Genomic DNA, 19,019 nt, shown 5'->3' on the forward strand with positions numbered 1-19,019 from the left:
TGTCAAGGAAGTAGGTCAAAACTTCATCTTCTTTGAGAAGTTTTTCCTTGACTCCTAGGCAGAACCAATGTCCCTTTCTTGTTTGCATCCATGGCACTTTGTGCTTGTCTCTGTAATAAAACTTAGTATCTCATAATGCAATTAGTTTTGTTAGTGCCTGTCTATTCCACCAAAATGCAAATATCTTCAGGACAGAGGCAAGGTCAATATTTTTTTCTGTCCTAGTTTCTTGTCTTTACATTTACATATAAATGTGCTCACATTTATATGAATACATGAATGAATGACCTGCCTCTTTCCTAAGGGTTGCATTACACAGGGGACAACAACAGAGAAATATTTGTATGCTAAAACTGAGGAACCTCACTATCTTCTGGGATCGCTTTTGTGATCCTAAGAATGGAGATGACACTAATCTCTACTGATAAACAGAGTTTTAACTGAATTATTTTTCCTTTGTGACCATAAACATCTTTGTATTTTTCTTCATTCCAAAATTATTGTCAGTGGTAAGAGTCATTGAAACGTGTGTGTGTCTTGTCTTTAGCAACTTCATCAATGTGGCAATTCACATGTGAGTATTTCAAAAGATGATTAAGAGTAAATTGCAAGTGGTCAAGGCACACTGGGTTGCATAATTCCTAAACTGATTGTACAGTACCTAACATTACACACCAAACAATAGGTTTAGTGTGCTCTGATAACAGAAATTGTGCTCACTGATTTTTTTCCTTCCAGGAAACTGAGATAATGAAAGAAATCATGCAAAATGGACCAGTTCAAGGTAAGCTTGGATGAAATATGGTTGTGTCTTATTTATTCCTTTAATAAACAACATTATTACATTTTATCTCCTGTATAAAGAGCTTAATAAATGATAGAAATTTTTTACTTTTAGATTACTCTTAAGGATTCAGTGGTTGTAAGACCAAAGTAATTATAGGAGATACACTCACCTAATAACCTAATTAGCTGACCTTTTATTTGAAGAAGATAAACTCATTCATACATTGAATTCTTAAACGAATGTTAATGACACATTGGATGAAAGTCTGCTAAGTGTATCCAAAGTGATCATGGATCCAAAAGACATTCGAACAGGAAATACTAGCTGATAGAGTTCATTTAATTGTTTACTTATATTTAGGACTCATACATAATGTTAGAAATTTCCTCACTTCGGTTTAAATGGATTAGGTAATGGATTGGAAAAAAAATCAAGGTTTAGCAGTAGAAACAAAGTGGACACTTTAATTTTTCTATAAACTCAAAAGAAATCGAATAAGCCAGTATAATTTTTGTGTTTTATAACATGCATTCCATTTTGATCAATTTTGTAAATGTGTTATGTATGGTAAACTAACAGTAAGTAAGGAAATAATATGCTGACTTTCTGTCCATTGATTTTGATATGAAGATATTATTTCTGATACATAGTTCCTCTGCTTACCTATTTGATTTGATTTTGCACCAATGGCATGAATAAAAATAGGTTCACAGTGTATATTTTCTATGCTAAATATTGCCTTGAAATTCTTGGAAAAACAAAACCAGTGAGGCCTAAAATAGAAATTCAGGGTGTGAATACTGAAAGGCCCATAATATAGTATCAATGCAGTGGAATTGATAAATAAATAAATTAAAGAATTTGGTTAAACATAACAAAATTAAATTGAAAACATCTGATATATACCCAAGGAGCTATTGGCCAAAATGTATTTTTGTTTTTCTGAATGCTGGCCTAATTAGTATTGGTTCAACATTTGCAGGAACCACAGATTTTAAAACTGTGATGGAAGGATTTTTATTGATCTTTATCATCACTTAACATTTATTGGAAAACCAAAACTTACTCTAATCATGTCCTGAATTTAACTTTTAAAATCCTGGAACAATACACAAAAACTGAAACAAATAAAGAGAATTTTTTTCCTCCTTACAGTTGTGTAATTTTCGAAGGCTGGTAAAATAACAGGGGAATTCATGTGTAATTTAAATATATGCTTCGTTAAGTGGAGTTTGTGTGACAAATTTGAAGGAATACAGGCATTTGAAGTCAAGGCTGAATTTGAAATTCCAGTTTTGACATTTTCAACTTAAATGACTTTGGTCAAGTTATTTAAACCTCTCTGAATTTACAATTGTTATATTACTGTTTCAAGTTTCTTTCTCTCTCTTTCTTTTAATCAGTCAAAAGAAACTTGCATCATAATGATTTAAAATTGAGAACACTTTAGGTTTATTTTATGGTTAAATATATAAGTGTTCATGAATTTTACATAATGAATCAAAAATAAAGAAATAAAATTTGTAAATAATAATGTTGAAATTCAGATTATTCAACATCTATGTAACAAATGTTTGCTAAGAACCTCCCTCCTGCCAACCTGAGCCAGGATCATGAGATACAGCTCACCATCCTACCCTCAGGTGTGTCATAATTCTGTGTAATAAGTTTGCTGCTATTCTCCAGAAGTATAATTGCACTACAGTAGTTTATGTACTTATATGTTGATGGGTTCATCAAGTCTATTTTGGTGTCAGAAACTCAAGGAAGGATCTGTCTTCAAGTTAATTGTCATGGTGTCTCACTCATGTTTCTTTTGTTTACAGTGGTATTTTTCCACATTGAAGAGTATATTTTATTCACAGTGCTTAGAATTGAGAAAAGCTAATGGAGTCAATGATTCTATGGAAGAGAAAACCAATAGCAATATTTCACACTTTTATAAATGCTGGTTGCCTCATCTTGCTGTCAATGCAACATGGTTGTCTACATATTGTTGCCTGGGCTAATGTACAGGACTTTCTCCTGCTTGGTACAAAAGAATGTAAAAGGCAATAGAATTCTGAATAAATAATACCATGTGCACTCTTCTGAAATCTATAGAATTAAACATAAGTTTATGTACTGGAAAGAGAACAAAAGAAAAGATCTGCATAGCGTACAGTTATATAAATTCTTGAAATCCTATGGAAAGGTGTTTTAAAGTAAATAAAGAAGATTTAACCTCTTTTGAGAATATTTAGACAGCAACAAAAGGCATGAAACATTAATAAATGAAATAAAAAATGGAATCAAAAGTAATATTTGACTTTGGAAGAGAAGCTTCATTTTAGTATCTATCAAAAATTTTCTTTTTTTATTTAAAATGTACATCAAACTAAGACAAGCATTGTGCACAGTTGTCAAGGTATACTTAACTAGCCCAACTAAAAATATTTTCAATTCAAGTCTTTGAAAGGAGAAGTTTAAAGTGTTCACCCTGAATTGCCCAAGCCATTCAATAAAACAGCACACAATACAGAAAAGAAATAATCTAGGTGAGGGAAGGAAGGAGAGTTTTATAAAGTATAAGCTCTTTCTTTCTAAACAATACACTATTGGCTTAGTTCTTCAGAGCTGGAGGGATGCAATCTTGTCAGAGTATTCTTTTGCCAAGGGTTTGCTTTTTATTCAAACTCACCAAGGAAAGTTTTGTATTGACTTCCAAGGATGAAGGACAATTATTTTACACCCTGGTTGCTAGGTTCACCCTTTGCTGCTACTTAATTGGAATTTAAAGAGACTTGTGGAGAAGCCCAAGAAGCCCAAGAAATAGTGATCATCAGTCAAGGGTAGTGGGCTTCTTGCAAGGTCTCAGTTCCTGGTAATTGTGCTTCTGTCAATTAAAAATAGATGGCGGGTGGTTCAAGATGGCAGAGTAGAAGGACATGCTCTTACTCCCTCTTGCGAGAACACCAGAATCACAACTAACTGCTGAACAATCATCAACAGGAAGACACTGGAATTCACCAAAAAAGATACCCCACATCCAAAGACAAAGAAGAAGACACAATGAGATGGTAGGAGGGGCACAATCACAATAAAAGCAAATCCCATAACTGCTGGGTGTGTGACTCACAAAGTGGGGAACACTTATACTACAGAAGTACACACACTGGAGTGAAAGTTCTGAGCCCCACGTCAAGCTTCCCAACCTGGGGTTCCAGAAATGAGAGGAGGAATTCCTAGAGAATCAGACTTTGAAGGCTAGTGGGATTTGATTACAGGACTTCGACAGGACCTGGGGGAAACAGAGACTCTACTCTTGGAGGACACACATAAAGTAGTGTGTGCATCAGGACCCAGGGAAAGAAGTGACCCCAGGGGAGACTGAACCAGAACTACCTGCTAATGTTGGAGGGTCTCCTGCAGAGGTGGGGGTGGCTCTGTCTCACCATGAGGGCAAGGACAATGGCAGCAGAAGTTCTGGAAGTACTCCTTGGCATGAGCCCTCACAGAGTCTGCCATTAGCCCCAAAAAAGAGCCCGGGTAGGCTCCAGTATTGGGTTGCCTCGAGCCAAACAAACAACAGGGAGGGAAACCAGCCCCACCCATGAGCAGTCAAGTGGATTAAGGTTTTACTAAGCTCTGACCAACAGAGAAACAGCCAGCTCTACCCACCACCAGTCCTTCCTATCAGGAAACATGCACAAGACTCTTAGCCTCATCCAACAGAGAGCAGACAGCAGAAGCAAGAAGAACTACAATCCTGTAGCCTGTGGAGTAAAAACCACATTCAAAGGAAGATAGACAAGATGTAAAGGCAGAGGGCTATGTACCAGATGAAGGAACAAGATAAAACCCCATAAAAACAACTATATGAAGTGGAGATAAGCAATCTTCCAGAAAAAGAATTCAGAATAATGATAGTGAAGGAGATCCAGGACCTTGGAAAAAGAATGGAGGCAAAGATGGAGAAGATGCAAGAAATGTTAAACAAAGATCTAGAAGAATAAAGAACAAACAGAAATGAACAATACAATAACTGAAATGAAAAATACACTAGAAAGAATCAATAGAAGAATAACTGAGGCAGAAGAATGGATAAGTGACCTGAAAGACAGAATGGTGGAATTCACTGCTGTGGCAGAAAATAAAGAAAAAAGAATGAAAAGAAATGAAGACAGCCTAAGAGACCTCTGGGACAACATTAAATGCAACAACATTAGCATTATAAGGTTCCCAGAAAGAGAATAGAGAGAGAAAGCTCCCAAGAAAATATTTGAAGAGCTTATAGTTTAAAATTTCCCTAACATGGGAAAGAAAAGAGCCATCCAAGTCTGGGAAGTGCAGAGAGTCCCATGCAAGATAAACTCAAGGAGAAACACGCTGAGACACATAATAATCAAATTGGCAAAACTTAAAGGCAAAGAAAAATTATTGAAAGCAGCAAGGGAAAAACGACAAATAACATACAAGGGAATTCCCATACGGTTAGCAGCTGATTTCTCAGCAGAAACTCTTCAAGTCAGAAGGGAGTGGCATGACATACGTAAAGTGATGAAAGGGAAGAACTTACAAACACGATTACTCTACCTGGCAAGCATCTCATTCAGATTCAATGGAGAAATCAAAAGCTTTACAGACAAGCAAAAGCGAAGACAATTCAGCACCATCAAACCAGCTCTACAACAAATGCTAAAGGAACTTCTCTAAGTGGGAAACACAACAGAAGAAAAGGACCTACAAAAACAAACCCAAAACAATTAAGAAAACGGTAATAGGAACATACATATTGATAATTACCTTAAACGTGAAAGGGTTAAATGCTCCATCCAAAAGACACAAGCTTGCTGAATGGATACAAAAACAAGACCCATATATATGTTATCTACAAGAGACCCACTTCAGACCTAGGGACACATACAGACTGAAAGTGAGGGGATGGAAAAACATATTCCCTGCAAATGGAAGTCAAAAGAAAGCTGTAGTAGCAATACTCAGATAAAATAGACTTTAAAATAAAGAATATTACAAGGGACAAGGAAGGACACTACATAATGATCAAGGGATCAATCCAAGAAGAAGATATAAAAATTATAAATATATATGCACGCAACATAGGAGCACCTCAATAAATAAGGCAACTGCTAACAGATATAAAAGAGGAAATTGACAGTAACACAATAATAGTGGGGGGCTTTAACACCTCACTTACACCAATGGACAGATCATCCAAATGGAAAATTAATAAGGAAACACAAGCTTTAAATGACACAATAGACCAGATGGATTTAATTCATATTTATAGTACATTCCATCCAAAAAGAGCAGGTTACACTTTCTTCTCAAGTGCGTACGGAACATTCTCCAGGATAGACCACATCTTGGGTCATAAATCAAGCCTCAGTAAATTTAAGAAAATTGAAATCATATCAAGCATCTTTTATGACCACAATGCTATGAGATTAGAAATCAATGACAGGGAAAAAAATGTAAAAAACACAAACACATGGAGGCTAAACAATACGTTACTAAATAACCAAAAGATCACTGAAGAAATCAAAGAGGAAATTGAAAAATACCTAGAGACAAATGACAATGGAAACACGATGATCCAAAACTTTAGGGATGTAGCAAAAGCAGTTCTAAAAGGGAAGTTATACCTATACAATCTTACCTCAAGAAACAAGAAAAATCTCAAATAAACAACCTAACATTACACCTAAAGGAACTAGAGAAAGAAGAATAAACAAAGCGCAAAGTTAGCAGAAGGAAAGGAATCATAAAGATCAGAGCAGAAGTAAATGAAATAGAAACAAAGAAAACAAAAGCAAAGATCAATAAAACTAAAAGCTCATTCTTTGAGAAGATAAACAAAATTGATAAACCTTTAGCCAGACTCACCAAGAAAAAGAGGGAGAGGATTCAAATCAATAAAACTGGAAATGAAAAAGGAGAAGTTACAACAGACACTGCAGAAATACAGAGCATTCTAAGAGACTACTACAAGCAACTCTATGCCAATAAAATGGACAACCAGGAAGAAATAGACAAATTCTAGAAAGGTATAACCTTCCAAGACTGAACCAGGAAGAAATAGAAAATATGAACAGATCAATCACAAGTAATGAAATTGAAACTATGATTAAAAATCTTCCAACAAACAAAAGTCCAGGACCAGATGGCTGCAAAGGTGAATTCTATCAAACATTTAGAGGAGAGCTAACACCCATCCTCCTCAAACTCTTCCAAAAAATTCCAGAGGAAGGAACACTCCCAAACTTATTCTATGAGGCCACCATCACCCTGATACCAAAACCAGACAAAGATACTATAAAAAAAGAAAATTACAGACCAATGTCACTTATGAATATAGATGCATAAATCCTCAACAAAATACTTGCAAACAGAATCCAACCACATATTAAAAGGATTATACACCATGGTCAAGTGGGATTTATCCCAGGGATGCGATTCTTCAATATACGCAAATCAATCAATGTGATATGCATATTAACAAATTGAAGAATAAAAACCATATTATCATCTCAGTAGATGTAGAAAAAGCTTTTGACAAAGTTCAGCAACATTTATGATAAAAACTCTCTAGAAAGTGGGCATAGAGGAAACCTACCTCAACATAATAAAGGCCATATATGGCAAACCCACAGCGAGCATCATACTCAATGGTGAAAAATTGAAAGCATTTCCTCTAAGATTAGGAACAAGCCAAGGATGTCCACTCTCACCACTATTATTCAACATACTTTTGGAAGTCCTAGCCATGGCAATCAGAGAAGAAAAAGAAATGAAAGGAATACAAATTGGAAAAGAAGAAGTAAAGTGTCACTGTTTGCAGATGACATGGTAGTATACATAGAGAATCCTAAAGATGCCACAGAAAACTACTAGAGCTAATCAATGAATTTGGTAGTTGCAGGATACAAAATTAATGCACAGAAATCACTTGCATTCCTATATACTAATGATGAAAAATGTGAAAGAGAAATTAAGGAAACACTCCCATTTACCATTGCAACAAAAGAATAAAATACATAGGAGTAAACCACCTAGGGAGACAAAATACCTGTATGCAGAAAACTATAAGACACTGCCTAAAGAATTTAAAGTTGATACCAGCAGATGGAGAGATATACGATATTCGTGGTTTGGAAGAATGAATATTGTGAAAATGACTATACTACCCAAAGCAATCTACAGATTCAATGCAATCCCTATCAAATTACCAAAGGCATTTTTTTACAGAACTTGAACAGAAAATTTAAAATTTGTATGGAGAAACAAAAGACCCCAAATAGCCAATGCAGTCTTGAGGGAAAAAAAGCAGAGCTAGAGGAATCAGACTCCCTGACTTCAGACTATCGTACAAAGCTACACTAATCAAGACAATATGGTACTGGCACAAAAACAGAATATAGATCAATGGAACAGGATTGAAAGCCCAGAGATAAACCCATGCACCAAGGTCAACTAATCTATTACAAAGTAAGCAAGGATATACAATGGAGAAAAGACAGTCTCTTCACTAAGTGGTGCTGGGAAAACTGGACAGCTACATGTAAAAGAATGAAGTTAGAACACTCCTTAACACCATATACAAAAATAAACTCAAAATGGATTCAAGACCTAAATGTAAGATGAGACACTATAAAACTCTTAGAGGAAAACATAGGAAGAACACTCTTTGACATAAATCACAGCAAGATATTTTTTGATCCACCTCCCAGAGTAATGGAAATAAAACCAAAAATAAACAAATGAGACCTAATGAAACTTAAAAGCTTTTGCACAGCGAAGGAAACCATAAACAAGACCAAAAGACAACCCTCAGAATGGGAGATAATATTTGCAAACGAATCAATGGACAAAGGATTAATATCCAAAATATATAAACAGCACATGCAGCTCAATATTAAAAAAAAACAACCTAATCCAAAAATGGGCAGAAGACCTAAATAGACATTTTCTCCAAAGAAGACATACAGATGGTCAAGAAGCACAGGAAAATTTGCTCAACATCACTAATTATTAGAGAAATGCAAATCAAAATTACAATTAGGTATCACCTCACACCGGTTAGAAAAGGCATCATTGGAAAACCTACAAACAACAAATGCTGGAGAGGGTGTGGAGAAAAGGGAACCCTCTTGCACTGTTGGTGGGAATGTAAATTGATACAGCCACTATGGAGAACAGTATGAAGGTTCCTTAAAAAACTAAAATAGAATTACCATATTACCCAGCACCCAGAGAAAACCGTAGTTCAAAAAGACACATACACCCCAGTGTTCATTGCAGCACTATTTACAATAGCCAGGTCATGAAAGCAACCTAAATGCCCATTGACAGATGAATGGATAAAGAAGATGTTGTAAATATATAGAATGGAATATTACTCAGCCATAAAAAGGAACGAAATTTGGTCATTTGTTGAGACGTGGATGGATCTAGAGACTGTCATACAGAGTGAAGTAAGTTAGAAAGAGAAAAACAAATATCATATATTAACGCATATATGTGGAACTTAGAAAAATTGTACAGATGAACTGGTTTGCAGGGCAGAAATTGAGACACAGATGTAGAGAACAAATGTATGGACACCAAGGCAGAAAGCGGTGGAGGGTGGGGTGTGTGTGATGAATTGGGTGATTGGGATTGAGATGTATACACTGATGTGTATAAAATTGATGACTAATAAGAACCTGCTATATAAAAAAATAAATAAAACAAAATTCAAAAATTAAAAATAAAATAAAATGTGTGCAAGAGGAAAAAAAAATGATGGTGGGGTGAGGAGTCAAGGTGGTGGTGTGGGAAGATGCAGAGGTAGTATCTCCTCACAACTAGTGTCTCGTCACAACTAGTCTGCCGGTCACTGGTCAGGGATTCTGACCCGCAGGGAGATGGGAGGACTTCCAAAATGAACCGGTAGGACGTAGGGGGACCGTAGGTGGAGGAGATATAGAGGCCAGACAAGATCAGCCTGCCTGAGGCCAGAGAGATCAGGAGAAGCAGGTGGGATGGACTCTCTGGGAAGAGCGGGAGAGGAGCTGAGGGCAATCACCTGGTCCATTTGGGTAGTGAAGCTGCTGAGTTCTGAATCCACTTCCCCCGCCCCCATCCAAAGCCCCATCCAGGCCTCTTGGGTCTTGGGGGCTTAGGAGGGAGGCTGGGGAGATCAGGAGAGTCAGGTGAGAAAGGCCCTGCAGGAGAAGAAGAGGGCAATTGCCTGGCCCACTCGGGCATGGGGAGCCTGCTGAGCTCCCTGCCCAGTCCCTTGCCCTCGAAACTCCCCTTCCCTCCCCCTCCCCCACCAGCTGCATTGGTCCTGGGGGCATAGGAGGGAGGCTGGGGAGATCAGGAGAGACAGGCAGGAGGGGCCCTCTCAGACCCCAGACCAGAGGAGCAGGAGAGGAGAGGAGAGCATTTGTCTTGCCCTCTCGAGCCCAGGAAGCCTGCTAGCCCCCCAGGTCAGGTTCCCTCCCCCTGAGACTGTACTGGGTAGCATGCCTGGGCCCCTTTTGTTCCTTGAACATAAGCCCCACCCCCCACATCTCCCAGGGCCTTTTCCAGCCCTGTAGGTCTTGAGCATTGGCCCCGCCCAATACCCAAACCTCACCCTTGCTTAGGCCACACTCTCCACAGCCAAGGCCTTTCTCCCCCCACCAGTTTTTGTTTTTCCATTCCCTCCTCCTCTTTTTTTTTATTGTGGTACTGATGTAACTTCCAATTATTGATTCATCTATATTTTTATTTTAAAGTTTTTCAAACATACCTATTGTTTCTGATTGTAATTTTATTTTTTACTTTGTTATTTCTCTTGCTCTCTTTTTTTTTTTTTTTTGCCACACCACACAACTTGCAGGATCTTGTTTTATGACCCTGTGGTTGGGGAGAAGCTCCTGTGGTGGGAGCTCCGAGTCTGAACCACTGGACTAACAGAGAACCTCTGACCCCAGGGAATATTCATTGGAGAGAGTTCTCACAGAGTACCTCATCTCAGCACCAAGACCCAGCTCTACCCAACAGCCTAGAAACTCCAGTGCTGGAAGCTTCAGACCAAATAGGCAGTAAGACAGAAACACAATCACACTCATTAAAAAATAAATAAATAAAAAAATTAGATGGCAAAAAAATATGTCACAGATGAAGGAGCAAGGTAAAAATCTATAAGACCAAGTAAATGAAGAGAAATAGGCAATCTACCTGAAAAATAATTCAAAGTAATGATAATAAAGACGATCCAGAATCTCAGAAATAGAATGGAAGCATGGATTGAGAAAATACAAGAAATGCTTAACAAAGATCTAGAAGAACTAAAGAACAAACAAACAGATGTGAACAACACAATAACTGAAATGAAAAATACACCAGAAGGAATCAATAACAGAATAATGGAGGCAGAAGAACAAATAAGTGAGCTGGAAGACAAAATAGTGGAAATAACTGCCAAGGAGCAGAATAAAGTAAAAAGAATGAAGACAAGCTCAGAGACCTCTGGGACAACACTAAATGCACTGACATTTGAATTATAGGGGTCCCAGAAGAAGAGAAAAAGAAAGGGTCTGAGAAAATATTTGAAGAGATTATACTGGAAAACTTCCTTAACATGGGAAAGGAAATCGTCACCCAAGTCCAGGAAGCACACAGAGTTACATAAAGGATAAACCCTAGGAAAAACACAGCAAGACACACATTAATCAAACTAGCAAAAATTAAATTCCAAGAAAAAATTTTAAAAGTGGCAAGGGAAAAACAAAAATTAACATACAAAGGAATCCCCATAAGGATAACAGCTGATTTTTCAGTGGAAACTCTGCAGGCCAGAAGGGAGTGGCAAGATATACTTAAAGTGATGAAAGAGAAAAATCTACAACCAAGATTACTCTATCCAGCAAGGGTCTCCTTCAGATTCGATAGAGAAGTCAAAAGCTTTTCAGACAAACAAAAGCTAAGAGAATTCAGCACCATCAAACCAGCTTTACAACAAATGATAAAGAAACTTCTCTAAGCAGAAAACACAAGAGAAGGAAAATACCCACAAAAACAAACCCCAAACAATGAAGAAAATTGTAATAGTAACATACATACCGATAATAACCTTGAATGTAAATGGATTAAATGCCCCAACCAAAAGACACAGACTGGCTGAAGGGATACAAAACCAAAACCCATATATATGCTGTCTACAAGAGACCCACTGCAGACCTAGGAACACATACAGACTGAAAGCGAAGGGATGGAAAAAGATATTCCATGCAAATGGAAATCAAAAGAAAGCTGGAATAGCAACACTCATATCAGATAAAATAGAGTTTAAAATAAAGACTGTTACAAGAGATAAGGAGGGAAACTACATAATGATCAAAGGATCAATCCAAGAAGATATAACAATTATAAATATTTATGCACCCAACATAGGAGCACCCCAATACATAAGGCAAATGCTAACAACCATGAAAGAAGAAATTGACAGTAACACAATAATAGTAGGGGACATTAACACCCCACTTACACCAATGGACAGATCATCCAAACAGAAAATAAATAAGGAAACACAAGCTTTAAATGACACAATAGACCAGATAGAACTAATAGATATTTATAGAACATTCCACCCAAAAGTGTCAGAATACACTTTCTTCTCAAGTGCACATGGAACATTCTCCAAGATGGATCATATCTTGGGTCAAAACTCAAGCCTCAGAAAATTTAAGAAAATTGAAATCATATCAAGCATCTTTTCTGACTACAACTTTATGAGATTGGAAATCAATTGCAGGAAAAAACTAAGAAAAACAAATACCTGGAGGCTAAATAGTGCACTACCAAATAACCAAGAGATCGCTGAAGAAATCAAAGAAGAAATTTAAAAAATACATAGAAACAAATGACAATGAAAACATGATGACCCAAAACCTATGGGACACAGCAAAAGCAGCTCTATGAAGGAAGTTTATAGCAATTCAATCTCACCTCAAGAAACAAGAAAAATCACAAATAAACAATGTAACCCTACACTTAAAACAACTAGGGAAAGAAGAACAAAGAAAATCCAAAGTCAACAGAAGGGAAGAACAGAGATCAGAGCAAAAATAAATGAAATAGAAACAAAGAAAACAATAGCAAAGATCAATAAAACTAAAAGCTCGTTCTTTGAGAAGATAAACAAAATTGATAGACCCTTAGCCAGACTCATTAAGAAAAAAAGGGAAAGGATGCAAATCAATAAAATTAGAAATGAAAAAGGGGAAATTACTACTGACACTGTAGAAATCAAAGGATTATAAGAGACTACTATAAAGAACTATATGCCAATAAAATGGACAACCATGGAGAAATGGACAAGTTCTTGGAAAGGTACAATTTTCCAAGACTAAACCAGGAAGAATTAGAAAATATAAACAGACCAATAACAAGTAATGAAATTGAAACCATAATTAAAAATCTTCCAACAAACAAAAGTCCAAGACCAGATGGCTTCACAGGCAAATTCTATCAAACATTTAGGGATGAGCTAACAGTGACACTTCTCAAACTCTTCCAAAAAATTGCACAGGGAGAACCACTCCCAACTCCATTCAATGAAGCCACCATCACCCTGACACCAAAACCAGAAGAAGATATCACAAAAAAGAAAACTACTGGCCAGTATCACGGATGAACATAGATGCAAAAATCCTCAACAAAATACTAGCAAACAGAATCCAACAGCACATTAAAAGGATCATACACCATGATCAAGTGGAATTTATCCCAGGGATGCAAGGATTCTTCAATAGACACAAGTCAATCAATGTGATACACCACATTAACAAATTAAGGAATAAAAACCATATGATCATCTCAATAGATGCAGAAAAAGCTTTTGACAAAATTCAATACCATTTATGATAAAAACTCTCTAGAAAGTGAGCATAGAGGGAACCTACCTCAACATAATAAAGGCCATATATGGCAAACCCACAGCGAGCATCATACTCAATGGTGAAAAACTGAAAGTATTTCCACTAGGATCAGGAACAAGCCAAGGATGTCCACTCTCACCACTATTATTCAACATAGTTTTGGAAGTCCCAGCCATGGCAATCAGAGAAGAAAAAGAAATAAAAGGAATACAAATTGGAAAAGAGGAAGTAAAACTGTCACTATTTGCTGATGACATGATACTATACAGAGAAAATCCTAAAGATACCCCCAGAAAACTACTAGAACTAATCAATGAATTTGGTAAGGTTGCAGGATACAAAATTAATGCACAGAAATCTCTGCCATTCCTACACACCAACAATGAAAAATCAGAAAGAGAAATTAGGGAAACACTCCCATTTACCATTGCAACAGAAAGAATAAAATACCTAGGAATAAACCTGCCTAAGGAGGCAAAAGACTTGTACTCAGAAAACTATAGAACATTGATGAAAGAAATCAAAGATGACATAAACAGATGGAGAAATATACCATGTTCTTGGATTGGAGGAATCAGTATTGTGAAAATGACTATACTACCCAAAGCAATCTACAGATTCAATGCAATCCCTATCAAACTACCAATGGCATTCTTCACAGAATTAGAATAAAAAATCTTACAATTCGTATGGAAACAGAAAAGACCTCAAATTGCCAAAGCAATCTTGACAAAGAAAAACGGAGCTGGAGGAATCAGGCTCTGTGACTTCAAACTATACCACAAAGCTACAGTAATCAAGGCAATATGGTACTGGCCCAAAAACATAAATATAGATCAATGGTACAGGATAGACTGCCCAGAGATAAACCCACACACATATGGACACCTAATTTATGACAAAGGAGGCAAGAACATACAATGGAGAAAAGACAGCCTCTTCAATAAATGGTGCTGGGAAAACTGGACAGCTACATGTAAAAGAATGAAATTAGAACACTACCTAACACCATACACAAAAATAAACTCCAAATGGATTAAAGACTTAAATGTAAGACTGGACACTATAAAACTTTTAGAGGAAAACAGGAAAAACCCTCTTTGACATAAACCACAGCAAGATCTTTTTTGACCCACCTCCTAGAGTAATGGAAATAAAAACAAAAATAAACAAATGGAACTTCATTAAACTTAAAAGCTTTTGCACAGCAAAGGAAACCATAAACAAGACAAAAAGACAAACGTCAGAATGGGAGAAAATATTTGCAATTGAGGCAACTGGCAAAGGATTAATCTCCAAAATATACAAACAGCTCATGGAGCTCAATATCAAAAAACCAAACAATCCAGTTAAAAAGTGGGCAGAAGACTTACATAGACATTTCACCAAGGAAGACATACAGATATCCATGAGGCACATGAAAAGATGCTAATCACTAATTATTAGAGAAATGCAAATCAAAACTACAATGAGGTATCATCTCACACCAGTCAGAATGGCCATTATCAAAAAAGCTAGAAAGAATAAGTGCTGGAATGAGTGTGGTGAAAAGGGAACACTCCTACACTGTTGGTGGGAGTGTAAATTGATACAACCACTATGGTAAACAGTATGGGGGTTCCTTAAAAAAGTAAAAATAATAAAAAAATAAAAAAATAAAAGTAAAAATAGAACTACCATATGACCAGCAATCTCACTGCTGGGTATATACCCTGAGTAAACCATAATTCAAAAGGAGACATGCACCACAATGTTCATTGCAGCACTATTTACAATGACTAAGACATGGAGCCAACATAGATGTCCATCAACAGATGAATGGATGAAGAAGATGTGGCACATATATACAAAGGAATATTATTCAGCCATAAAAAGAAATGAAATTGAGTTATTTGTAGTGAGGTGGATGGACCTAGAGTCTGTCATACAAAGTGAAGTAAGTCAGAAAGAGAAAAACAAATACTGTATGGTAATGCATATATATGGAATCTAAAAAAAAAAAAAAAATGGTACTGACGAACTTAGTTGTAGGACAGGGACAAAGAGGTAGACATAGAGAATGGACTTGATGACATGGGGTGGGAGGGCAAAGCTGGGGTGAAGTGAGAGTAGCATCGACATATATACACTACCGAATATAAAATAGTTGGCTGGTGGGAAGTAGCAGCATAGCACAGGGAGATCAGTTCAGTGCTTTGCCATGACTTAGAGGGGTGGGATAGGGAGGATGGAAGGGAGGGTCAAGAGGGAGGGCATATGGAGACATGTGTATGTATATGGCTGATACACATTTTTGTTCAACAGAAACTAACATGGTATTGTGAAGCAATTATACTCCAACAAAGATCTATTGAAAAAATAGATGGCATTCTAAAAGTATAATGTGACCTTAAGTAATATTCTAAGTAGCTAAAAGTTATTTTTATAAGAGAACAAGAAAATATTGCAGCCAATTAAGTAGGAAAGAAAATTAGGCTGAATTGCAAAATTCCTTCTTAGATTCTACCCCTGGCAATTTTCTCATTGACTGTTCTGTGAGAATTTCTGGAAGTGTTTAAAGATAATGGTTTAAAACTGTGTCATTTATCCTGTTGTGTTGTATTTTAGCCATAATGCAAGTCCATGAGGATTTCTTCAATTATAAGAAAGGGATATATAGACATGTTACCGGCACAAATGAAGAATCAGAAAAATATCAAAAGCTTCATACACATGCAGTCAAACTGACTGGGTAAGTCACTTTCTTAAAAATCTTCATTGAATGCTTTTGGAAAATAAAACTGAAAATAAGAGTATGTAGTGTGCATTTAGGTTCTGGAGTTCCTCTTGGTATGAGAGATTCTCATACAAATTAAAAATTATAAAAGGATTGACATTAGTTTAGTCAGTATTTTAAAGTCTGGTGGAAAAGTAACTCAATATTTTGGGAAAGGTAATTCTGTCTCTCACTTACTTGGGAATCCATCCTAAGAATCTGTTCTATGGGTAAGGGACATTGATTACTGGAATAGATTCTGCATATGGAATAATCGAGGAAAGGGTACAAAACCATGGTGTATCAGGGTTTGGGGAGAAGGTTTTGGATGGAATAACAAATGGTAGAGATTAAGCAAGAAGAAAGGGTAGGGTCACCTTTCATTCAATGTAAGATTACTTTTTATATTTATGTGAGAATTGTAGAAATGAAATTTATCAAATTTGTAGGTCAAATACATTCAGCTCTGCAAGAGCAAGAAAGAGGTTCAAAATTTGGTTGCATTTCAAGAGTAAGTCATCTCACAAATAGACCTTACTCAGAGAGTGTGGTCCTTGGGAACCACTTTTTCAATCTCATTCTGACTCTGCCCAGTCTCCAAGCTTTCTCATGTCTCATTCCACTTCAGATGAAATGCTTACTGTCCCACTCTTCAGGTGATGATCTCAAAAATTTTCCTTTTATCTTGAATCACCAATAATGTGACCTTGTGCTCTTACCTTGCATTGTATTTCACCAAAGAAATTCAAACAATCAGGAAACAGCTCCCAGCATCACACGCTCTTCCCATAAGTACTCCTCCCTTTCTTCCCACTTTTCACAGAGTTGAACCTTCTCTGATCCTATCTAAACCCCTCTTGCTATAGTATAGACCTCAACCTCTCTCCATATTCAAGAATATTCAGAGGCAATTTTCCTGTTTTCTTCTCTGTAACCAATTTTATTTTTCCCACCATACAAATGTGCCATTATTTCTCAGATATTATGAAAAACAAACAAAACAACAAAAAAATTTTCTCTCATCTTCACTTCCTCTACATTCCTTTTATGTTCTTTCCATACAGTAAATTCTTAGCGAGACTCGTCTGTACTCACTTTCTTCACTTCTTCTCTGCCCATTTTTTCTTAAACCTCTCCAGTCACTTTTTTTTACTTCCTTCCTCCTCTTCACAACAGTACCTGGGTCAAGGTTCTCAGCGACGTCCCCATTGTTATATTCATCTGTCAGAATACACACCTACCTGTCCCCTCCTTCTGGGTTTTCCTCACTGCTGTGACTTTTCAAGGTTCTTTGCTCTTCTTTTTCCTTTTTCTGTACTTCCATACTGCATGTTGGAGAGCCCCAGACTGAGGTCTTAGTCCCTTCTCTCCTCACTTATTTCCTGGTGAAGTCATCGGTCTCTGAGCTCATCCTGGCTTTGAGTCCCATCGAACCCTGACACTGGTTGAATTTATATCTCCAGCCCAGACCTGATCCTGACCTCCAGACTCATCCATTCCAAGGTCTCCTGGACACCTCCACCTGGGTACCTAGTGGATGGCTCACATTCAGTGCTTCCAGAATGGAACCCCTGATCTCCCCCTTTACACTTACTACACAGCATCTACCGTTTCCTTCTTAGCTGATGACCATACCATTCTTCCATGTGCTCTCACTGGAAACCTTAGAATCATCCTTTATTCTCCTTGCCACTCACTCTTAAGATGTTGGAAACTCCATTGGTTCTTTTAACTTATATCCAGAATCCAACCACTTTTCGCCATCTAGATTATCTCCACCCTTGCCTGAACCACCATTACCCATCATTTTGTACATGGGTTACTGGAGAAGCTTCTAACAGCTCCTTTTGCATTTAAGTTTGCCCTGGACAGTCTATTCTCAACAGAGAAATCAGTGTGTTCTTTTAGAGCATTAATCAGATTTCATCACTCCTTTGATCAGAACCCTACAATAGAAAGTAAGAAGGTGATCTGATCTCAATTTCTGTTCAGCTGTACCTTGTTCTTCCTGATCTCCTGCTCCATTATGTTTCAGACACCCGCACACAGAGTCTTTCCCTGTGCCTACACTGATCCTTTATCAGACATCTGATTCCTTAGTGTCTGTGTCTCCATCTAGTCTTTGCACAGATCTCATCTTCTCAGCGTGGCATCCCTGACTGTCCTATTTAATACCGCCACCTGACTTCTGCTTCAGCACCTCTGATCCCCCTCACCTGATCTATTTAAAATTGTTTCCATAACAATGACCACTTTCTAACATACTAATTTAATTAGCTTTTGATGATTGTGTATTGTCTGTCTCCCTTACTAGAACGAAGCTCCTTGAAAGCAGGTGTCTATCTTATTGGCTGAAGTAGCCAAAGCATACAATTCTGGTCCTTCATACACCTCATGCTTTTTCTATTCAAATAATGAATTTTTTTTTTAGCATACTCTATACTAGTTCTAGCCCGATACTCATCTTTCAATGAGGCAGCTGCTCAGCTTTAATTGATTTGTAATTCTTGGACCCACACTCATCTGATCAACTCTGCCCCTATTTCTCAGCCCAGAGAGCTTTGTG

At 37.1% G+C, this 19,019-nt stretch overlaps 1 protein-coding gene across 1 annotated transcript in view; it reads left to right on the forward strand.

The window, feature by feature from the left end:
• TINAG (tubulointerstitial nephritis antigen) overlaps positions 1–19,019 on the forward strand; it is a 95,460-nt gene that overhangs the window by 40,395 nt on the left and 36,046 nt on the right. Inside the window, exons 8-9 of the mRNA XM_089918918.1 lie at positions 739–784; positions 16,306–16,429. Of these exons, the coding sequence (XP_089775044.1) occupies positions 739–784; positions 16,306–16,429 (170 nt within the window). The remainder of the gene's footprint in view (positions 1–738; positions 785–16,305; positions 16,430–19,019) is intronic.

The sequence above is a fragment of the Delphinapterus leucas genome, chromosome 10, assembly GCF_059928025.1.
Source record: "Delphinapterus leucas isolate spDelLeu-1000000601 "Yukka" chromosome 10, BTC_Dleu_Yukka2, whole genome shotgun sequence".
Classification (NCBI taxonomy): Eukaryota; Metazoa; Chordata; class Mammalia; order Artiodactyla; family Monodontidae; genus Delphinapterus; species Delphinapterus leucas.